At 36.2% G+C, this 24,166-nt stretch overlaps 2 protein-coding genes and 1 long non-coding RNA gene across 4 annotated transcripts; 2 read left to right on the top strand and 1 right to left on the bottom strand.

Annotated features, from left to right (window-relative positions):
* Positions 1 to 39: 39 nt before the first annotated feature.
* LOC121262231 lies at positions 40 to 23,003 on the bottom strand. Its single transcript, XR_005940062.1, has 3 exons — positions 22,993 to 23,003; positions 19,299 to 19,308; positions 40 to 376 (listed from the first exon to the last, which is right to left on the bottom strand). It is a non-coding gene; the product is annotated as an uncharacterized LOC121262231 (long non-coding RNA).
* LOC121257883 lies at positions 7,314 to 11,050 on the top strand. 2 transcript variants are annotated; one of them, XM_041159151.1, is made up of 2 exons: positions 7,314 to 7,558; positions 7,755 to 11,050. In XM_041159151.1, exon 2 carries the CDS (start codon positions 7,768 to 7,770, stop codon positions 10,936 to 10,938), a length of 3,171 nt encoding a protein of 1,056 aa, XP_041015085.1. In that variant the 5' UTR covers positions 7,314 to 7,558; positions 7,755 to 7,767; the 3' UTR covers positions 10,939 to 11,050. The 2 variants fall into 2 exon arrangements, with proteins under 2 accessions (XP_041015085.1, XP_041015077.1); XM_041159143.1 differs by having other exon boundaries at positions 7,742 to 11,050.
* LOC121261997 (pleiotropic drug resistance protein 1-like) lies at positions 13,059 to 20,556 on the top strand. Its single transcript, XM_041164448.1, has 24 exons — positions 13,059 to 13,401; positions 13,554 to 13,674; positions 13,765 to 13,853; positions 13,960 to 14,044; positions 14,128 to 14,287; positions 14,410 to 14,486; positions 14,691 to 14,744; positions 14,861 to 14,951; positions 15,035 to 15,336; positions 15,512 to 15,793; positions 15,875 to 16,191; positions 16,277 to 16,437; positions 16,546 to 16,649; positions 16,737 to 16,893; positions 16,978 to 17,103; positions 17,236 to 17,387; positions 17,505 to 17,837; positions 18,170 to 18,460; positions 18,557 to 18,640; positions 18,742 to 18,875; positions 19,034 to 19,261; positions 19,373 to 19,544; positions 19,640 to 19,894; positions 19,985 to 20,556. Exons 1-24 carry the CDS (start codon positions 13,076 to 13,078, stop codon positions 20,243 to 20,245), a joined length of 4,362 nt encoding a protein of 1,453 aa, XP_041020382.1. The 5' UTR covers positions 13,059 to 13,075; the 3' UTR covers positions 20,246 to 20,556.
* Positions 23,004 to 24,166: the final 1,163 nt, after the last annotated feature.

The following is a 24,166-nucleotide window of genomic DNA, read 5'->3' as shown; positions in this document are numbered from 1 at the left end:
ACATAATAATGATAATAATGATAGGATTGCTACTGTTGAGGAATAATCTCATATTATTTGTGGACAAGGTCTTGGACATGCTTATAAGCAATGAGCAATCCTCTCTTGTAGAATCGATTTTATGAGATGAGTTAGGTTCATAAATTTCTTCATGGTATCAAAGCCAAGTTCAGAACGAATGGGAGCCCACACTACTTATCCGTGATAAGGACCAGAAAAAATACTGACCTACACTTGAGGGATGATGTTGAGGAATAATTCCACATTGTCTGTGGACAAGGTCTTGGGCATGCTTATAAGCAATGAACAATCTTCTCTTGTAGAACCGGTTTTATGAGATGAGTTAGGCCCATAAATTTCTTCATCAACCTATATGCTAGATTTGATTTTTTTTTTTAAATTTTTTTTTACTACCCTATCACTACCCTTTCTACATATGATGAAACTGGATTCATTGCTTAGAGCATTGGCAATTGACTAGTCAAATATCAATGCAAGTCTAAACTTTAGTTAGATATGAGAAAAAGCCTCCACATTAGACTAGCCAATAGTCCAAAGCTTAAGACTTGATGAATAGTAAATCTTAAGTTCTTTCTAAACATGGCTATCTACTATTCACAATAGAAATCAATATTTAATTATTTCATCACTTCCCTCTCTCTTTGAATGGTAAAACATGTATGGTATGTACATTATTTTTACTAATTGATAGAGTAGACATATTATTTCTATAAAGCATGAAGATCTAAGAAATATATAAATTGTATTTATAAAAAAAAAAAGAAAAGAATATATATATAATATTATATTATTATTTTAACTTTATAATGGCTAGTCCAATGTGGACTCTCCTAATCAAAAATTGATATTATAGCTAAAAATTAAAATTCTAATTAAATTTTAGACTTGACAATAATTAGACCATTGCCAATACACTTAGAAAAGGGTTTGATTAGGTTAACGTGCCACATGTCAGGAACCAATATAACTCGCCATAAATTGCAGTTGGTAAGAGAATCTGGAGCCCGTCAAAAACAACAAAAACTGCAGCACCAAGATTGCAAGACGTAAGTATGCTAGCACATTTATGTGTTGTACCCTTCACAAAAGGATATGGCTCACTCTTCAGAAAGCACTGGAATTTAAGCCAGAAATATAAACTTGCCTAGTTTGTTTTAACAAAATTTTTCAACTCTTTTTATCTCATCTCATCTCATTTAATCATTATAATTTTTTAAAATCTTCATACAAAATAAAATAAATAATTCAACTTTTTCAAATTCTAAAATAAAAATAATATTAAAAAAATATATTCTAATAATATTTTATTCAATTTTTAATCTCAACTCAACTCAACTCAACTCAACTCATTTTATCTATAAAAACAAAGGAGGCCTAAAAGGATGATGCTATATGCATGGAGGATCGGTACCAGGAAGGGTACAATTAGTGTTATGTTTTTTTTTTAAAAAGCATTCTTGTGTATGTTTTAAGGATAATGCTACAGGTCTCGCTTAATGGTCCTTTTTTACTTTCCCGCTTGACGTGGATACCCTACCTAGCACGCTAACTTGATTTCTTTTTTTCACTTTTTGAAAGCCTAAAATAAAGCCCTCCCTGTTTTACTGTTTTACCCATTCTCTCCCTCGACTTCGCAGGCAAACATCTCACCTCTAGTTCACATTGCCTCGCACTACCCATCCCGTCCATGTCTCCATCTCCCCTCCCCCGACAATGTCCCCTTCAATTCACGTTATCCTTGCCCCGCACTACCCCTCCCTTGCAGGTCCCTATCTTCGACCTGCTCGACCTTATCTCTGAAGTCGTCTCCCACACCTTCCATATCCGATCGACCTCATTCCTTGAGTTCTCAGACCTCATCTCCCCTGCATTGGCCCTCATTCAGGTAAATCAAAATTTTCTTTTACCTCCGTAAACCCCTGCATCGCGTTATAATGTTACGCATTTCTTTGTGGTTTTTTTAACAAGTTGTTGTTAACACAATTTAACTGTTTATTTGATAGGAGTGTGTTATGATCCTTGCTATGAGTCATTGTATTGTATTAAGGTAGGTAATATAATTGGAATGATGGATACAACTATCAAAACAAGGAATGAAACTAAAATGTTTGTGAAAATACTTACGAGAACCACAAGCATTTGTTGCTAAACTAGCCTGCAATTTCAAACATATTGAGGATGGCTCTAGTGTGTATGGAATAAAAACTAGCCTACAATTTCAAAGACTACAGGATAATGCTACAGCATCCACAACGAAATTGGTTTTTCTTCATTTGTAATTTTCTAAATTCTTGTTCTCTTTCTCCTCAACTAGGTGCTTTTCTATGTATACTCCTAATGTACTTTGGCAGCGCACTTGCACCTTTTCTTTTATTAAATTGATTGAGGTTTATTCAAAAAAAAAAATAATAATAAAAAAAAAAATTGAGTGAGGTACTAATAAAGAAACGTCTTTAACCAAAAACCTTATGTATGATTTTCTCAACATATCATCCTATTTTCTTTTATTCTAATCTCATTATTAAGTAGTTACCTTTATGTCACTTCTTTGCACCTTCATTATCCTGATTGTTTTTTATTTGCTTTATAGAACTTTCACTTTGACGGGCTGATTTTAGGGTTTTGCATCGCAATGAGGCCAGTGGCGTACTAAATAAATTCTTGGGCCTAACTCATCTTATAAAACTGGTTCTACAAGAGAGGATTGTTCATTCCTTATAAATATGTCTAAGACTTTGTCCACAAATAATGTGTAATTATTCCTCCACACTCTCTCTTATGTGCAGGCCGGTATTTTTTTCTAGTCCTTATCATATGTAGGCTAGTATTTTTTTTGGTCAACATGCACTTACTGGATTAACTTGTGTCAGGAGATTTCAGCAGGTACTCTTTTAGCTTGTGGTTGTTAATGAACTTTGTTTTTTTTGTGTGTGATAAAAAAATGCATCTGGCTGGTTGGATTTTTCTACCTTTCTTGTTCTATTTTTGTTAATTAGGTTTCCACATTAATGCATAACTTGATTATGCACATGATGAATAAAATACATTCTTCCTACATGAAGTTAGATATTTTCAGGGTTAACATCAATTTGTACACGAGGCTATAAATATTGACACAATGTCTGAAGCACGTAGTAGTATTAACAATGTCTCTTGCTCAAAGAACTATTGGCAAAATGAATACCTAATATGCTTTTGTGGTATTAAAGCATGTAGACGAACTGCGCATACGGAGGATAATGACGGGTGTCGATTTTTCAATTGCCAAAACTTTGGAGTATGTTATTTCACTCTTATTTGCTAAGAAGTGAATGGTAATCCTTATTTGCTAATGTGTTGGTTCGTTTTACAGGTTGGACATTCTTGCTAATATTTTTGTTGGTATGATCTGGAAATACCACCATATGGGGAGAAGAAAATCAACCGTTTAAAAACTTGATTTCAAAAGCTACAACTAGCAATGGATGTCCAAACAACTCGACATCGACTAGAATTAAAGATAGAGAGGCACAAGAGAAAGGTTGAGAGAGTCATTGTAGTTTTAGTAATTTCAATGTCATGTGTGCTTTGTATAGACATGTTTTTTGAAGAATTCTAAGGCAATATGTAATCTATGAAGTTAATTTCATGTAATCTTATTACTTCGTGTAGTACTAGATACCTTAATATCACTTCTATGCATTTCACAGTTCAGTATTGTTATTGTAATCCAAATTGCATGATTACGATTATGATAATGCATCAACAAAGAGTTACAAAAACCACGAGTGCTTACATCAAGGGAGAAAAACCATGAGTGCTGACATCAACAAAGAGTTACAAAAGCAGGTTCAATAAAATCTCAAAAATAGGTTCAATTGATGTTTAATTAATGATCTAAACAACTCAAAGACCATTAAAAATGTATAATTAATGATCGAAACAGGTCTATTAATCACAAAAGAAAGTGGTCTCTCCCAGAACTAGCATAGAGTCTACCAAGCACTGAAGTCCTGATGAAGATACGTCGTGTGTCCAATATCAGTTTTGCCTTATAGGGGCATAAAAAATTGTTAAAAATAGCAACGCAATTCACTAAAAAGGTTACCAAAATAATTTAGTTTTACATTACCTGTGAGTGATGAGCAGTCAAAAGAGTTGCAAAAAAATCTGGCGCATGTGTCCAAACTTAACTTTGTTGTATGCCGCTCACAATGCATTCATTTGGAGTGTGACCCGTTGTGCATTAGAATAACCATTATAATTTAGCTCTACACGTCTATAATAAGTTAATCGTAAATTTAGTACACAATATTTATAAAAATGAACCGCAGCTTCATTCTGGTGAAATCACCTTTTAGTACTAAATTTCTTAATACTCTAAATATAATTAATGGCACACTCTAAATATAATTATATAGTTTTAAATTCGGGGTGTTATCCCAAATTTATAGAGTATGCCTATTAAAATATTTTTGGTCATTTCTCTTGATTTGATGGGGTAAACCGCAACCTAATGTTTCAATCTCAGTATTAAAAAAAAAAAAAAGAGAGAGAGAGATTAAACATGGATGCATTTTTATTCACCTGTCTCTATACTAGATAAACCATGTCCAGTAGAAAGTTTAAACTACTCCTATAAAACATGGATGCATTTTGAGGACAACTTTCTGATTGACCCAAGTTGAGTTTGGATTTTTATTCACATAATTCAAGTAATTAATCTACTTCTATATATACATTAATAAATTATTGTGGCATTAATAATACAAATATACACAAGCAAATTCTGTTGTGGCATTCTGTCGAGCACTTAGTGCTTGACAGAGTCACTCCTTTAATCTCACCATGTATACGAGGTCTCAACCACAATAACGAGTCTCAGAACTTAGGGGAAACAACTAAAAAAATCTCAGACCTCAGAATAATACAACAATACAACAATGACCAAAACTCAAGCGAAACGGAAAAAAAATCGATCACGGGAAAAAAAAATCGATTTACCTGAATGAGAGCCAATGCAAGGGAGATGAGGTCGAAGAACTCAGGAAATGAGGCCAGTCGGAGATGGAGGATGTGAGAGACGACTTCAGAGATGAGGTCGAGTAGGTTTGCAATGGACGTTGTTGGAGATGCAGACTTGCGAGGGAGGGGTAGTGTGGGGCAGGGATAATGTCAACTGGAGGGGACTTTGTCGGGGTAGGGGAGATGGAGACCTGGGCGGGATGGATAGTGCGGGGCAATGTGAACTGAAGGGGAGATGTTTGCCTGTGAAGTCGAGGGAGGGAATGGGTAAAACAGTAAAACAGGGAGGGCTTTGTTTTAGGCTTTCAAAAAGTGAAAAAAAGAAATCAAGTTAGCGTGCCAAGTGGGGTATCCATGTCAAGCGGGAAATTAAAATGAGACTATTAAACGAGACTGGTAGCATTATCCTTTTTTAAAAAAGAAAATACTAACAAATACTTAAGAAAAAAAATACTATCTACATTTTGTGTGTACATTTTATTAGTTGGAGCATCATTTTCGTAAACTTAATCCTTGTTTAAATAATGCAATAAGATGATATGTAAATAGTAATTAAACAGTTTGTAAATAATAGTGAAATAGTTTGAGTTAAAATGTTTTATAAATTTTTAAGAAATGAAAAAGAAAAAGTTGAATAAAAATATTATAAAGTTAAAATATTATTATAATATAATTTTTTAATATAATTTTTGCTTTGGCATTTGAAAAAATTGAATTATTTTTTTTGTTTTATTTAAAAATTTAAAAAATTTATAATGATTAAATGAAAATATTAAAAGATCTAAAATTGAAAAGTATTTATAATATTTAGATACTAAAAAAAAAAAAAAAAAAACAATTGAGATAGAATGAGATTCGTGAGACTTTTTGCCATCCAAAATTAGGACTTAATAAGCTTCCAGACCGGACATGCTGCCCTATAAAATGGGTCATCTCTACGAGTCGAATTTTCTAGAGTTTTTGTAGACTCCAGCATAAATTCATAAAATAAAGGAAAACACTAGTTTTACATAGGATTTCTACTGAAATCTTCTACAGATTTTTTTTTCACTTTTTTTTACTTGATGATTAAGTGAATATTTTTAAATGAATATATGATTTTTTTTTTAAATATCTAAATAATTTTAAAAAAATGGTGAAGGAAAAAGTAAAAAAATAAAAAAAATATTTGTTGAATGCAAAATTAATATTATGTAATTTATTTTATATTCTTTCCACTTCCCGAGAGTATAGCGGTGTTGATTCTCGATTACTTGTGAACTACGTTGGGTTGTCTGTCAACAAATTATTCTACCCAAACTATCCTCACGTTTAAAAACAAAAAACGCAAGTGTCACGAGTCACGATTGGTCGAGTTTTAAAAAGGCAACTTGAAATGACTAAATTATCCTCGGAAATATTCAAAACATACTGCCCACGCGTTAGAAAGTCCGTGTCGACCACGACATCCCACCAAGCAGTCTGCCAAGTGCTTATTAAGTAACAACCGCCCAACATAATGTAAAATTGGATTTCATTCTTTTTATTTGGATCAGAGATATTAATCATATTATCTACAAAATTCAATAGACCTAAATGGAGTATTTGTACTATGTGATGATGAATGTCTCAAATCAATATTAATTTTTGAGAAACCAAATGGGAAATTTTTATTTTTTATTTTTTATTTTTTTATCAGTTCTATTGAAGCTTTTTGAATGGTTATTTTAAAAAAACCTCTAAATGGACAGTCATAATATTCTTATAGGACCATATTACTATTAGTGTAGAAAAGATATCTCAATGCTGAGTATATTATAACTAGGTCAAGTATAAAAGATTATATTAATTTCGAGCTAGCTTGATTAAGAATAAATATATCAGATAATATTAAATTTTGAATTAGATAGTTTCATTCCTACTGTTTATAGAAAAAAAGTTATTAAAGTAAAGGAATTTCATATCGATCAACTTCATAAATTAGGAATTAGTTGTTCAATCAACACAATTGAATTAGGGTTGGTTTAGATTTTGAAATGATTTTAGATAAAAGATAAAAGTTGAAAAAAATATTGTTAAAATATTATTTTTTAACATTATTATTGTTTTAAAATTTGAAAAAGTTAAATTAAAATTTGAAAAAATTAAATTATTTATCATATTTTATGTAAAAATTTAAAAAATTTATAATAATAAAATAATATAAAATGAAATAAAATATTTCCCAAATCTAAACGGAATGATATTCTACTGTCCAGATGAATTATTAAAAGAAATACTGAAATATTCATAGCTACACTCTTTAATTTCTCATTTGCTCGATCGATTCACACGCGCTTCGGGAAGTTGTGTGGACATGTAAAGACAATGGACGCTTGCACCAGAACCGCTTCAACTTCATTCTTCCACGGTCTCCCCAAGATCCAGACTCCGAGATAAAGTTCTAACGGGTACCGAACGGTTTTACAAGCCTAAGATCCAGAGTTCTGCAAAGTGGGGTTCCGATTCAGAGATATCTAAGCAACAAGACACAAAGGAACAATTCCAAGTTCAGGTTAGCCTTCCTCAAGCAAAATGTCAAATTAATTTGACTCCATACGCATCCAAACTATGAACTTGGATTTGACCTTTCTCTCATTTACTCTGATCTTCTTCATGGTCATCTGGAACGAATTACGTAGCTACGTTCATGTTTATGCTTGTGATTTCTGTTGCAAAAACTGAACTAGTTTTATAGAAATTTCTGGCAGAGCAATTGGAATCATGAAAGTTGCATCTTTTGCTTTTATTGTCTGGTCAGTGTGTGGATTGTTTTTCGGATTTGGTTATGCAAATCCAGAACTCCTAGAAGCAGATCCCATAAACTACAATTATGATAGAATAGACGAAGTGAAAAAAGAATGTGCTTCTGTTCTATCTTCTGCCTCTGAATTGAGACCTGAAGAAAGCAGGGTTTATAGTGTTAAAAAGGAGCTCTTTTTTATTAATGGGGATTGGAGTCAGGAGGTTGGTAAGGCTCCAATTATGCCATTTGATGATAGAGAAGTTCCAAAGAATTCATCTGATACTCCGGATCCATTAAATTTGGTTTCTTTTTGGGTAAAGGATGTTGATCATACTCGTCGATCTAGGAAGTCGGTGAGTGTCAGTGGGTTGTTAAGTATGGGCATAACACGAGATGGTTCATTTACGGATAGTGGGTTTGATGGAAATCCACACTTTCAGATATGGCCCGGTCATTCCCAGCTCTCTATTGCCTTTGAAGGGATTTACACCGAATCCAAGAAAAATGGTGGGGAAAGAGTGTTGTGCTTGTTGGGGAGTGCAATGTTGCCATCTAGGGAGCCCAATACTATCGATCCATGGGAATGGGTGAAGGTTTCTATTCCGCGTTATGACCAGCCTCCTCTTTTGCAAGATGATCGAATTCTGCTGGTTCTTCGCTTTCCCATGACATTCACATTGACAAGCCGGGTGATCCGAGGGGAAATGAGAAGTTTAAACCCAAAATCCAACCCCAAGTACTTTGACGAGGTTCAAATTTTGTCCCAGCTGGGCACGTCAACGGACTATGAGTTTGCTTCTGAAAAGATTGTGTCCAAAGCGTGTGATCAATACCCATTCCAGGATAGCTTGATGAATGGTGGCGTTAGTGTCTATAAAGGTTCTCATTTTTGTGAAATACTTGAAGAAGTTACTCGGGACCAAGCTTTCACAGTTGTGCCAAACTGGAGATGCAATGGTACAGATGAATTTTGCAGTAAGCTGGGTCCATATATATCGGATAAGGAGATTAAAGTAACAGATGGAGGTTTCAAAGATGTTAAAATCTATATCCAGAATCTAAAGTGTGAGCAAAAAGCTGCACGGGGAAATGTCAGTTCTGTAATGGTTTCAGCTGTGTTTAGAGCTGTTCCTCCATTGGAGAATCAGTATACTGCAGCAGTGAGGTCTGGGGTTAGCAACATGACTGTTGCTGCTGAGGGTATTTGGAAGTCTTCCAGTGGGCAGCTTTGCATGGTTGGCTGCCTTGGACTCATTGGCAGTGAAGGGATTGGCTGTACTTCCCGGATCTGTTTGTACGTACCTATCTCATTTTCCATAAAGCAACGAAGCATTGTTTTTGGGAGTTTTTCCAGCCTTGATAAGAACAATGCATCATACTTCCCATTGTCATTTGAAAAGATAGTGCAGCCTACGGAGTTGTGGAATTATTTTAAAGCCTCCCATCCATATTACAGCTACTCAAAACTTGATGCAGCTGGTACTATCCTAGAAGAGAATGAGCCCTTCACTTTTGGAACTGTCATCAAGAAATCTTTGCTTCATTTCCCCAAACTGGAAGACACAGAGGCATTCCTAGTGAGTCTTTCGCTTCTCTCAGAAGATCTCACCCTTCATGTCTCTGCAGTTCCTGATCCATTTCCTAGTCCTCGATTGCCAAAGACTGAAGTTCAACTGGAAATTCTTTCAGTTGGTCCCTTGTTTGGGCGCTACTGGTCCAATGGTTCCACCACAGAAGAGGAGACTCCTTACCACACAAAGGCTGAATACACCGAAAAGCAGCTCCTTCTCAATGTATCAGCACAACTCACACTTACTGGAAAAGCTTATAACAATTTTTCTGTGCTTTTCTTGGAGGGTCTTTATGATCCACATGTTGGGAAGATGTATCTAGTTGGTTGCAGGGATGTCCGAGCCTCTTGGAAGATCTTATTTGCAAGCATGGATCTTGAAGCTGGGATGGACTGTTTAATTGAGGTGGTGGTGTCGTACCCTCCCACTACAGCTCGTTGGTTAGTGGATCCAACGGCAAGGATTTCCATTAACAGCAAAAGGAATGAAGATGACCCCCTCCACTTTAGTACAATCAAGCTCCAAACATTTCCGGTTATGTACAGGAAGCAGCGGGAAGACATCCTGTCTCATAGGGCTGTTGAGGGAATTCTCCGGATTTTGACTCTTTCATTAGCAATAGCTTGCATTTCAAGCCAGCTGTTTTACATGAAGCATAATTTGGTTTCTGTTCCTTATATGTCTCTTGTCATGCTAGGTATCCAAGCTCTTGGTTATAGCCTTCCTCTGATCACAGGGGCAGAAGCTCTTTTCAAGAGAATGGCTTCCGATTCTTATGAGATGCAATCTTATGAACTCGAGAATAATCAGTGGTTCCATATGATTGATTACACGGTGAAGCTTCTTGTAATGGTCTCATTTATATTGACTTTAAGGCTTAGCCAGAAGGTGTGGAAATCTCGCATTAGATTATTAACACAAGCCCCCCCTCTAGAACTGCACCGTGTCCCCAGTGATAAGCGGATACTTATTACTACCTTCAGCATCCATGTGATCGGGTTCATGATTGTTCTAATCATTCATAGTAGGAAGACCAGCCAGAGATCTCTCCGGGCAAAAACACATATTCTAATCTTGGAAAGAAATTCCCACTTGCTGCAGGAATGGGAAACAGTACTAGAAGAATATGTGGGTCTCGTTCAAGATTTTTTCCTGCTCCCCCAACTTATTGGCAATTTTGTGTGGCAGATTGATTGTAAACCACTCAGGAAACTCTATTTCATTGGAATCACAGCTGTCAGACTGTTCCCCCACATTTATGATTATGTAAGAGCTCCCGTTCGTAATCCATACTTTGCTGAGGATTATGAGTTTGTCAACCCAAGTTTTGATTTTTACTCTAAGTTTGGCGATATTGCGATACCGGTGACAGCAATTATTCTTGCAATTGCTATCTATATTCAGCAAAGGTGGAATTATGAGAAGCTTAGGCAGACTCTTACTTTGGGTCGTTGTAAGCTTCTTCCATCAAGATTCAGAATGTACGAGCGCTTACCTTCTCAAACAGTTGAAGCTGAGCTTGTTTCCGGGATCAATGGTAAGACCGCTCTTGAGAAAGAGGGCAATGATGTAGAATGAGATGAAAATATCTCAAATGATGTGAAGAATATTTTATTGTAGACAAACATCAAAAGTAGATGTTATGTTGGTTGCTTACTGTTGTTATATAAGAAATGCTGCTTTTCTGAAAGAGTAATTACTGAAACATGTTTTCCCATCCAACTTATAAAAAAAAAAAAAAACATGTTTTCCCAGCCATATCGATTTATCTTTTTTCATGCTGGTTTCCACATTTATGTACCTCTTTATTGTCGTAAAAGCTCCACCACTTTACCAAACTTGACAAATACTGACTCGAGCTGGTTCTAAGTATGTACCATATTTGGACGTTGATGCTGCTGTCGAAAGTTAAAAGCTGGTTGACTCGAGCCTTTAATTTACATGTCCAGCCTCCAGTACTTTAATGTTCCCTATTGATGTAATCATTTTGACAAAATTAGAAAGAGAAATATTCTGGCCACAAAGAGATTGAACAAAAGTAATTTCATAAATTGACGTGACTTGATGTGGTTCGTTAGATTATAAAGTTATTTTTATTATCAAGTAACGGATCAAATGAAATCACGTCAATTTGTAAGATTATTTTTATATAATTCTTTTAAGAAATTGGAGAAGATCAAGGTTACAAATATAATGAATAAAAAAAAAAAATCGATTCAAGAAATTAGATCCAGGTTCATGTTTTTTCAACCAAACCGAGGAGGGGACTGATAAAATAGCGGTGTGAGGTCCGTCATTCTTATTATATATATATATATATATATATATATATATTCTAGAAACATACAAACAAAGAATAATTTAATAAGAAATAATAAAAAAATAAAATAAAATATTAAGATACGTGTACTAAATCATTAAAAATTAAAAATAATTGAAGAGTGATAGGGTCATTCATGAAGTTATTGATTCTGTAATAAATTACAATTAATTGGTTAATATTATAATTCAGCATTGAATAAATAAATTAAAATGCAGGCAGCCGTCCGTGATCCAATTAAACTATAGCACCGAATTATATATTAAGAAAAGGGGGATCTAAATTGTTTTATATTTCTTTGAACTATCTAACCCAACAAACTATCCTTTCCCCGCTGGCTGTCATGTTACCTATCCAAAATTATTTGTTGCTTATTGCCCAAGTTCCGTTTCATTACTTTCTTAAAAAAAAAAAAAAAAATCAAAAGTCTTTAGAGAAGATGATTATCTACTCTGTTTAAACTCTCTTCCTGGACTTTTGTGGTCGGTCTAGAAATTCAGATCGTACTGAACAAGAAGCTGACCGGATATTTTGGATTGTCTAGTAACAGAGGTAATGGTGGGTATAAGTTTTAAATATATAAGTTAATATATTATAAATGAGATACGCGAATTTAATCCAAACGGAGCCAATCAAATCAGTTCGCATCTGCTCCAAGTTCATACCTTCAGATTCACACCGAGATTCATACACGAATTGGTCTATTTAACACCTTTACAAATTCATTTCATATTTGAAACATTGGTCAACAAAAGGTGGCGCCTGCGCTCACAGTCTATAGACTGAGGAACCATCCACAAATGGCGATAACTTCTTCTATTTTTTTTTGTTTTTTATTTTTTATCTTTTTTGTTTGTGTGGGTCTTGTTTTCACGTAAGAACTAAGAAGCTGGCTCCTGGACCTGGAGTGTGGATGCACTTCAAAAGCCTCCCACGCGGTTCACTTGTACTCCCTGTATAGACCCCATTCACCATGCATATATATTCGTTGTGAAAATCTGAACCAACATACATAAATACATACATTCTGATCTGTCTTTCATCAGCTTTTTCCAGAGATACAGTGTTATTAGGATTGCTTTGAGTAGTTTTAATATTTTTATTGAGTAGTTAATTAAGCAGTTTTTTTTTTTTTGGCGTTCTCCTACCCTGCAGAGTGGATAATTCTTACGTATTGTTGCGTGGGTTCCTGTCCATAGACTCTGAAACCTTTGGCTGGTTTGCCTAGAGGAATACAATTCTGGGTTGGGTGGACTTTTGCAGTTAATTGTGGCAGCTATATATCTTCGGTATTTATACCCATATCATGTTCGAGTAAATCCTGAAGAAATATTTCTGGGTTTTGGTGGGTTTGAGGTGTTTTAGCCGCAGTGATCTTTATTCAGGGTTCTAAAAATGGATAACAGTGACCTTTACAGGGCCACTGGTAGTTTACGATTACGGAATTCGTCGGTCTGGAGGAATAATGCTGTGGACGTTTTCTCGATGTCTTCGCGAGAAGAAGATGATGAAGAAGCTCTTAAGTGGGCTGCCCTCGAGAAGCTTCCTACTTTTGATCGTCTAAGAAAAGGTATACTAACTACTTCAAGAGGTGAGGCCATTGAAGTCGATTTACAGAATCTCGGATTAGAAGAAAGGAAGAAACTGCTTGAGAGGTTGGTGAAATTAGCCGACGAGGATAATGAGAAGTTCTTGTTGAAGGTCAGGAATCGGATAGATAGGTAAGAGCTCTGCCAATTATTTACGCTTTTTTTTTTTCGGAAGTTTTCGTGATAACGAAATGGAGTTAACGCATTTCTTCAAGTGTACTTAGCTTTCGTGCGTAATTTCTTCAGTACCGTAACGGATTTTCTTGTTTCCGGGAATCTCTCAGAGTTGGGATTGATCTTCCAACAATCGAAGTCAGGTTTGAGCACGTGAATGTTGAGGCAGAGGCTCATGTAGGAGGCAGAGCTTTGCCTACCTTCTTTAACTTCTCTGTCAATATGCTGGAGGTAACCGTTTGCGAACTAATGACCATGACACATTCATATATTTTGAAGCGTTTTTGTTAATTAAGTTGTTCTTGAATTTACACTCGGCAGGGGTTCTTGAATTTCTTCCATATTCTTTCGAGTCAAAAGAAACATTTGTCTATCCTTAAAGATGTTACTGGAGTCATAAAGCCTAGGAGGTGAGAAAACATCCCCATCAGAAATCATGAATTGGATGCTGGATATTAAGATTTAAGACTGTATTTCTGAAACCCATGTTTCATTTTGTGCATATGTAATTGACAGAATGACTTTGCTATTGGGTCCTCCAAGTTCTGGGAAGACAACACTCTTACTAGCTCTAGCCGGAAAGCTTGACCCAACTTTAAAGGTGAAAATAATACCGTTTCAGCTTCAATCCTTTCTTGACTTCAATCTCATCTCTAACTAGAAAACCGCGACTTGTCATTTCAGTTTTCTGGGAGGGTGACTTATAATGGCCATGACATGAGAGAGTTTGTACCTCAGAGAACTGCGGCTTATATCAGTCAATATGATCTCCATATTGGAGAAATGACTGTAAGGGAAACCTTGGCCTTCTCAGCAAGGTGCCAAGGGGTCGGGTCACGCTATGGTTAGTAAACTATCTTATGGGATCACTATTTCCATTTTTTAGCTTTCCTTGAATATTAAATTTTTCCACAAGTAATCTGTAACATACAAATAATGACTACTATATATTTTTGAAATCTGCAGATATGCTAGCAGAGTTGTCTAGAAGAGAAAAAGAGGCAAATATCAAACCAGATCCAGATGTCGATATCTACATGAAGGTGAGTCAGAAGCTATTGGCCATTAATTATATCTAGGATTCCAGAACTAATACCACAAACACTGCTTGGAACTGTAATCTTTAGCATGACTGAGGCTTTTGGTCAATTTTTTATTGAGTAGTAATTAATTTGATTTTTAACATAATAAAGTTTCACAGTAAGTGATGATGGCTTTCTGTTCTCTATTTGCTTCTGATATATCAGGCTGCAACAACTGAAGGCCAGGAGGCTGATGTGGCGACAGATTATATATTGAAGGTAATAATATTGCTCATTTGCCGTTTGAGTTCTGCATTTAGAAAATGATCATTACTTATCAGGATTTAGGGAATCATATCCTTCAGTATCTTTAATGTGCTTTCTCGAACTTTCAGGTTTTGGGTTTAGAAGTGTGTGCTGATACCATGGTAGGAGATGAAATGGTGAGGGGTATCTCTGGTGGTCAAAGGAAGCGTGTAACGACAGGTACACAAAATTGCACGGGAAATGATATTCACTTTCTTTGATATGAGTTGCCTGTATGATAATCTGCGTAAGTCAAATTACAGGGGAAATGCTAGTCGGACCAGCGAAGGCATTGTTTATGGACGAAATATCTACCGGATTGGACAGCTCGACAACTTTCCAAATTGTTAATTCGCTCAGGCAGTATGTTCAGATTCTGGATGGGACAGCAGTCATCTCTCTACTGCAGCCAGCACCGGAGACTTACGATCTTTTTGATGACATTATTCTCCTCTCCGATGGCTATATTGTGTACCAGGGACCCCGTGAAAACGTTCTCGAATTTTTTGAATCCATGGGATTTAAATGTCCTGACAGGAAAGGTGTGGCTGACTTTCTGCAAGAGGTTAGTGTAAATCTAGATTTTGATGGTCTCATTCTTACTAATAATGGGCAAGTAATAGTTTGGACAAAGCAAAATGTATGGAGTTAGCAGAAGAACCTCAGCAACAAGTCTTGGATGGCGAGCCTTACATGTGGAATCTCATGGCTGTTATTTGTTTCTGATCATTTGGTCACAGATGACATCAAGGAAGGATCAGGAGCAGTATTGGGCACGCAGAGATGCGCCTTACAGTTTTGTCGCAGTAAGGGAATTTGCTGAGGCATTCCAATCATTCCATGTGGGAAGAAGAATAGGAGATGAACTTTCAGCTCCATATGACAAGACAAAAAGTCACCCAGCTGCCTTGACAACCAAAACGTATGGTGTTGGTAAGAAGGAACTGCTAAAAGCTTCCTTCTCAAGAGAATACTTACTGATGAAGAGGAATTCGTTTGTTTACGTCTTCAAGCTATCACAAGTAAGTTTAAATTTTACTTGGTATTGCTTTCATTTTTCTGCAAAACAGGATATTGACTCTGCTTTCGTCCCTGCTTTTTAGCTTTTCCTTATGGCACTGATTGCAATGACAATTTTCCTACGGACGAAGATGCCTCGTCGTGATTCAACCGATGGAAATATCTATTTGGGTGCTTTGTTTTTCACAGTGGTTATGATTATGTTTAATGGAATGTCAGAGTTGCCCATGACCATTGTAAAGCTTCCTGTTTTTTACAAGCAAAGGGACCTCCTATTCTATCCTTCATGGGTATATGCTCTTCCAACATGGATCCTTAAAATCCCAATAACCTTTTTGGAAGTTTCTGTCTGGGTCTTCATGACCTACTATGTCATTGGATTTGATCCGAATGTCGGGAGGTATGTACAACGAATTTGTTGCACATTTGGAAACTGTTTTACCCGAGTTTGTGTTTCCTAATATTTGGAAATGTATGTATTGCAGGTTGTTTAGGCAATACTTTTTGCTAGTACTTGTGAACCAGATGGCCTCTGCACTCTTCCGATTTATTGCAGCAATGGGTAGGGACATGATTGTTGCTAATACTTTTGGGTCATTTGCACTGCTCTTGCTCTTTGCCTTGGGTGGCTTTATCCTCTCCAGAGGTAACGATATTTTGAACTGAGAAATTAGTTTTTTTAACATTTTTTCCCCGGTATATGCAATATACATTAAAGAATGCTCCTTTTCTTCACTTTGCTTTGCTTCTACAGACGATGTAAAGAAATGGTGGATATGGGGTTACTGGATGTCGCCTTTGATGTACGGCCAAAATGCAATATTAGTTAACGAGTTCCTGGGAGACAATTGGAAAAAGGTAATTTCTTGAACTATTTCTTTTGAACAATTATGATCTGTACCGCTTGAAATAAAGCTAATGTTTGATTAAATTTGACCTTTAAAGGTTCTCCCAAACACAATCGAACCACTGGGAGTTACAGTGATGAAGTCGCGCGGGTTCTTCCCACAAGCATATTGGTATTGGATAGGCGTGGGAGCATCGTTTGGATTCATCATACTATTCAACATCGGTTTCACCTTCTCCCTCGCTTATCTTAACCGTGCGTATTTCCATCTTTTCCACTTTTAGGCCTTCTAAATGTAGTAGCTTTTGTATTGATAGTGTACTATATTTGACGGTGCAGCATTCGGGAAGTCACAGACTGTAAGATCAGACGAACCTGAAAGCGATGAACAGGGGAGTAGGACAGGAGAAGGCGTAGAGTTAACACGCAGAGAAAACAGCTCAAGTCATCATCGTAGAACTATAGGTAAGACGCTGCAAATATGCATGGTGACTTTTGAGCGTCAATAGTTTTATTACAGCTTAGACACACACACATATGTATATTTAAATAGCTCATACTACTCCTAGATTCCTATTGAACTTAATTGACATGCAGGGAGTGGACGAGACAGTAGGAGAGGAAGTACCTCCACCAGGTCCTCATTTGAAATTGAGGCTAGTCGTAACGGAAAAAGAGGAATGGTCCTTCCATTTGAACAACATTCAATCACCTTTGATGACATTATGTATTCTGTTGACATGCCACAGGTAACTTAATCATATATCTCTGGAACACTGGAACTGAAAAAGTTTCAGGACAATACTTAAGTCGAAAGGTCAATACAAGAGAACTTGAGACCTCATTTTCTTCAACTGAACATGCAGGAAATGAAGGAGCAGGGTGTTCTTGAGGATAAATTGGTGCTTCTGAAGGGTGTGAGTGGGGCTTTCAGGCCAGGTGTTCTCACAGCTCTGATGGGTGTAAGCGGTGCTGGTAAAACAACTCTGATGGATGTGCTGGCTGGTAGGAAAACTGGTGGATATATTGAGGGGAGCATCACAATTTCGGGGTACCCAAAGAAGCAAGAAACGTTTGCTCGAATTTCTGGGTACTGTGAGCAAAATGACATTCATTCTCCTCATGTTACTGTGTATGAGTCCTTGGTCTATTCAGCATGGCTCCGCTTGTCCTCTGATGTTGATTCGGAAACAAGAAAGGTTGGTATCTAAAAGACAACTCTGTTTTGCTTTTTTGTTCCTATTTCTAATTTCTTTAAGGGCAGTTGACAATATGGCTTGTGCTCATGCTGGAGTACGGAGATTCTTGCCCAAGTACACACGCGCACACACACGTCAAATTTGAGCTTGCTTCTCTTGACATGGCAGAGAATAAGGCAATGAGCACTATTAAAGTTGCACCCTCTCGTGCGTGCATAGTCAGATTATGAACGGCATGATATGATGATAAAAGATGATTGAACTTGCCATAAAGAGTTTGAATACCATTACCCGAAATCTGGATTCATGATTCTGATCACACATGGTTGCAGATGTTCATTGAGGAAGTCATGGAGCTTGTGGAGCTGAACCCATTGAGGAATGCACTAGTTGGGTTGCCCGGTGTGAATGGTCTTTCTACCGAGCAGCGCAAGAGGCTCACTATTGCAGTCGAGCTTGTGGCTAACCCCTCCATAATATTTATGGATGAGCCAACTTCAGGTCTAGATGCAAGAGCTGCTGCAATTGTCATGAGAACAGTTAGGAACACGGTAGACACAGGAAGAACTGTTGTGTGCACAATCCATCAGCCAAGCATTGATATATTTGAAGCTTTTGATGAGGTGAGAACTATAAATAATCTGCAGAGAGCTAGGTGAACATTTGTTGATTCTCTTGTAGACTTGAGAATGATGTATATATAAAAACATGAATTGCAGCTTTTCCTAATGAAGCGTGGAGGACAAGAGATATACGTTGGGCCGTTGGGTCACCACTCTAGCCATCTTATCAAGTATTTTGAGGTAGGATGCTACAGAAATGAAAAAATAAAGACTTCCAAACGTCCATAAATCTGGATATATGTTGTAAATTCCTAACACACATACCTTTCTTTGGCTTCTAGAACATGGAAGGAGTCAGAAAAATTAAAGATGGTTATAATCCAGCAACTTGGATGTTGGAAGTTACGACTCCAGCGGAAGAACTTGCTTTGGGAGTAGACTTTACCACTTTGTACAAAAACTCAGACCTATACAGGTATGTTCAATGTTTAATTGGTTCACCACATAATATGACTGAAAAGAAGAAAAAAGAAAAGCCTACCATCTTGAGGATCTATGTATAAGATCATTGTCATTATTGAGAACTTAGATGTTTTGGCTGAAACTTTTTCTGCTGTGTGGCATATGTCTCAGGAGGAACAAAGCATTGATTGCAGAGTTGAGCAAGCCTGCTCCAGCTTCAAAGGATCTCTATTTCCCGACTCAGTTTTCGCAGTCATTTTGGACTCAATGCATGGCTTGCCTGTGGAAACAACGCTTGTCTTATTGGCGTAACCCACCATATACAGCCGTGAGATTTCTCTTCACAGTATTCATAGCCTTGACATTTGGGACAATGTTCTGGGACCTTGGCTCCAAGACGTAAGTTTTTTTACCGGAAAACTCGGGAAAAAAAAACATTTTATTCTCTCTATTAACGATTCATTCACATCACTGCAACATTTTAATTTTCCTTTACATTTTAAATTGCAGCAAGACGACAATAGATTTATTCAATGCGATGGGTTCCATGTATGCTGCTGTTCTCTTCCTTGGTGTCCAAAACTCTTCATCTGTGCAACCTGTTGTGGCTGTTGAACGAACTGTCTTCTACAGAGAAAGAGCTGCTGGAATGTATTCAGCCTTGCCTTATGCATTTGGACAGGTAAACTAGGTTCATATATTCCACACATATTCATATATAAAACTCAATAACTTCTTAGAAGGTAATAATAAAATTCTCATCTGATGTACCTCCAGGTTGCAATTGAGCTCCCATATGTTTTCATGCAATCTGCAGTATATGGCATTATAGTTTACGCAATGATTGGATTCGAATGGACGGTAGCCAAATTCTTTTGGTATATGTTTTTCATGTACTTCACATTGCTCTACTTCACCTTCTATGGCATGATGAGTGTGGCTTTTACACCAAACCACCATATTGCTTCCATAGTATCCTCAGCATTCTATACCATATGGAACCTGTTTTCAGGATTCATCGTCCCACGAACTGTAAGTATTTGCAACTTTTGATCTGCGGTTTATAATAACAGCACAGATTTACATAACAATACATAACTCCTTTTTTTCTGCCAAAAACAGAGGATTCCAATATGGTGGAGATGGTACTACTGGGCATGCCCAGTTGCTTGGACTTTGTATGGACTAGTTGTTTCACAATTTGGAGACGTACAGGACCGACTGGAGGACAATGGTCAGACCGTGGAAGAATATTTGAGAAGTTATTTGGGATTCAGGCATGATTTTCTGGGAGTTGTGGCAGTTGTGGTTGCTGGGTTTGCAGTGCTCTTTGGATTCATCTTTGCCTTCTCCATCAAGGCGTTTAATTTCCAGAGGCGATAGAAAATCGTAATGATTAATATTTGAGGAAAAATATTTGTAATTGTGAATTATATAACTGTTGTGTAATCGCTTTAAAAAAAGTGAATAAAATATGAGATCTATATAAAAAAATTAATTTTTTAATAGTAGACCATACTTTTTTTCAAAGTGATTATGTGACGTTTACGCACTTTCTGATTGTACGTAGAGTTACTTTTAATATTTGTATAGGATGATATATGTTTCAAGATTCATGCTAGCAACAGGCTAGCATTTGTCCAAATTTATAAATTATATATATGTATATATATATATATATATTTCACCACCTACATACATGTATTAATAAGGCACTTTATTATTGTTGTCGCTATTATTTATTTAATTGTGAGCTTAAGGCACTTAACTTTATTTTTGATATAAATAGAGTTATAGAATTCTGAACTTTTATTTCAAATATAGTTTTCCAAGACACCGACTTCTAGTCCTAGAGCACGAACTCTTTTGGAGAAAGAATGGAGAGAGAGTTTGTGTTTCTCTTCCAATATACTTCTCAAAGAAAAATCATGCTGCAATTTCAAGTCTATCATGAAAACAAAAAAAATTAATGTTGTCTGTTCTTGTCGGTTACCTCCCACCTAAATATGATTTTCCTGCATTAATTAAATTCTACAGTCAATGTTCACACCCTGTAAACTGTAAATGCTTTTTGTTTGAAGGGGGTGGACCAAAAAAACATCCCCTAGCAGACCATTGACAGTGATGCAATCCATCCATCATTCTTAGACCCTTGGATCATTTTGCTTGCAAACCATAACGACTAACTAAGGTGCCTTAGCCCTGTGTTAAACGCTCTCTATGAGCTGAAGAACATGGCTTAGATTGAACGGTTTGGGTTTGTTTGATAGGTGAGCTGAGCTGAGCTTTGTTAAAAGCAATGGACATGAGGGGCAAGCGAGAGAGAGTGGCTACAAGATATGATATAGATTCAAGGGTCATTGTCGTTGATAGCTGCCTAACTATTGCGTTTGAATGTTGAACTGAGTTGAGTTGAGTTAAGATGATAAAATATTATTTTTTAATATTATTATTATTTTAGAATTTGAAAAAGTTGAATTGTTTATTATTTTTTGTGTTAAAATTTAAAAAAATTATAATGATGAGTTAAGATGAGTTGAATTTGGTTTGATTTTCAAACGTACCCGGATCGAAAACTAAGACCGGTCTCACTTTTAAAGTAACTGTGGGGTAGGAAAAGAAAGGGATAAAAGGAGAGATTTTTTGAGGGGGAACTAACTTATCACAATTAATAAATCCTGAATGCTTAAAAGAGTAATGATATCCACATAACATATTTTACAATATATTTTACAATACATGTGATAAAATAAGGATATTTTGATAAAATGATATTACTTACTTTACAAAATTAACCTTTATTTTAAAACATTATTGTGTAAAATATTGTGAAAAGATGTGTATTTATAAAAATACTTGTTGCAACCGCCTGGTGCAACCGGCTTGCAACCCGCGCCCCCATTTAAACTGTTAATAAAATTTGTCATTTCTTTCTCCCTCCCTCTCTCCATTTCGTTTATTTTCTCTCTATCAATTTTATATGTTGTAATCATTCCCTCTCTTTTTCTAATCAAGTCCGAGTGTTTATGTACGAGCATGGATTGAACGACTAATTTAAAACATCCTAAAAAAATGTCACCAACGGCTAGATATCAATCTTTAATTAAAGATGGAGATGTACATAGGCTTTTTTCTTCAATACAATTTTCTTGACATTGCATTCGTTCTCATGTTTTGGGTTCTCACTTGCGAAAATTTTTCTTCTCTTGATTGAAAAATAGATACTATTAAGCTTGGGTTTGACGAAGGACCTCTTGAGTTCCATTTTTCTTCTCTTGTTCAATGCTCCTTATGGAAAGAAGTGAACCAACATTATTTCCAGAATGGTTGAGAAATACTAGAAGTGTTACTGGGGGTGGCATTTCAGCCCACCATTCTGCATCAACTGCTGATCATTCAAGTACTTTTCAACTTACTAACTTGTTATTAATGATGCTTAACAAAACAAAAACAATTAAAGAATAAAATTACATGAGAAAAACAAAAATCAATGCCTAGATGAGAGAAGATCTGCTGCAACTGAGTGAAGTTGGGGTTTTGATGGAGACATTGAGAGCCAGGTTGCAAGAGAGAGTTGAGAAAAGAAAGTTGAGAGAAAGAAAAGAAAGGTTGCAAGAGAGAGGTGAGAGAGAGAGAAAAAAAAAGTTGCTTGCGATAAATGCATAGGCTAGTGTACGAAAAAGGAAGAAAAAGAACTTAGAGCATTCCCATCTGGATGCCTAAACTACTATCATCTCTAAAATTTAGGGAAAAAAATTGGGGGAAGCTGAAAAGCTCATTTCCATCTCATTTCCTAAATTAGGAATTTCATTTAGGGGAGCTACAGTCGTTCTCCATATTTGGAGAACCACTGTACATCCCCAATCAACCATCCCATTCATTTCTTATTGTTGGTCCCGCTTGTTCCTCTCTTCCACTCTCGATTGCCCTCTTTCGTGGAGGCCCACTCTCGCACTGTTTACCACCCTTGACGGTAGCTTCTCTTCTCTTCTCACACCCTTCACACTGTTTATATGTAAGTTATCTCTTCTCTCTCGCATATTCCCTCTTCTTCTCTCCATGGATGGACTCTGTCTTCTCTTGCACAAATCGAACACACTGAGCCTCTCTCCCATGACTGAATCTGATACATTTTCAAGTTTAAATGGAATTGTATTTGTCACTTTGGCCACTGAAATTTGAGAACCCTAGATTTAAATTAGTGCTCTAGGGTTTGAATATTCATGGATCTATGACCCATATTGATGGGCACCAAGATGCCACGAGTTCATATCACATATTCAAAGCAACTTTCATGCATGTATCTACCATGATTTTCATATGTGTTACCTTTTTCGACTTCTTGGTTGTATGTATCAATCAATCTGCTTGGCCACTGAAATTCAAGAACCCTGTATTTTATTTGGTGCTCTATGGTTTGAATGGATAATGGATCTATGTATCATTCACGGCACACTCAATGCATGTATCTGCCATGGGTGAATCTGAGACATTGCTCTTATATGTTTGAGAAAATTGTTTGTTCTTTGAGCAAATTTGAGCAATTTCGAGTATTTTTTGCATGTTGGCTTTTTCTATGATTTAGGTCACATTGAAATCTAAATCTGCCATGGTTGAATGTTGGACTTGTACTCACTTTGGACTTGTTGTATTTGGGCACTCAATACTGTTATTGTGAACATAAATTTGAGCATCTATGTTTGGATTTAGACAATTGGTTTTTGTTCTTCTTCTTACACCTCACTTTGATTGGCTTTGTTTGGGTTGCCTAACTTCATTTTGACTGTTCTTTCTTTCACCCAATGAGAAGATTATTCAGAATATTCTTTCATGATTTGAATCATTAGTCTCTTTGTGTATCTTTGGACTTGTGCTCTAATGTATATGCCATGGCTAAATCTGAGACATTGCACCAATTGGATTGTGGAAATTGTTTATTTTTTCGACAAATTATATATTTGTTATTGTGGTATTTCGTTGGTTGTATGCATGTTTGATCTTTATATGATTCAATGCACACTGAAATCTGAATCTGCCATTGTAGAATGTTGTAGAATTGTACAGTTTGAACTTATTTGTTCATGTGTTTGTTGTTTTGAGCAAATTTCAATTACCTTGCCATTAATTGATTTGATGGTATCTTTGCTTATTGTTCCCATGGACTGAGCCACTGTTGGTTTGAATTACCTAGTTTGGACTAAATGAGCTACTTTCTAATTTCTATTTTTATGTTCTTATTCATTTTGCATGTTGCTTATTGGGACTTTTGTAGTGTTTAGTACTGATAAATAATTATTTATTGTT

This window comes from Juglans microcarpa x Juglans regia, chromosome 1D, assembly GCF_004785595.1.
Source record: "Juglans microcarpa x Juglans regia isolate MS1-56 chromosome 1D, Jm3101_v1.0, whole genome shotgun sequence".
NCBI lineage: Eukaryota > Viridiplantae > Streptophyta > Magnoliopsida > Fagales > Juglandaceae > Juglans > Juglans microcarpa x Juglans regia.
The sequence above is the reverse complement of the archived record's forward strand: the minus strand, read 5'-3'. Positions and strand labels throughout refer to the sequence as shown.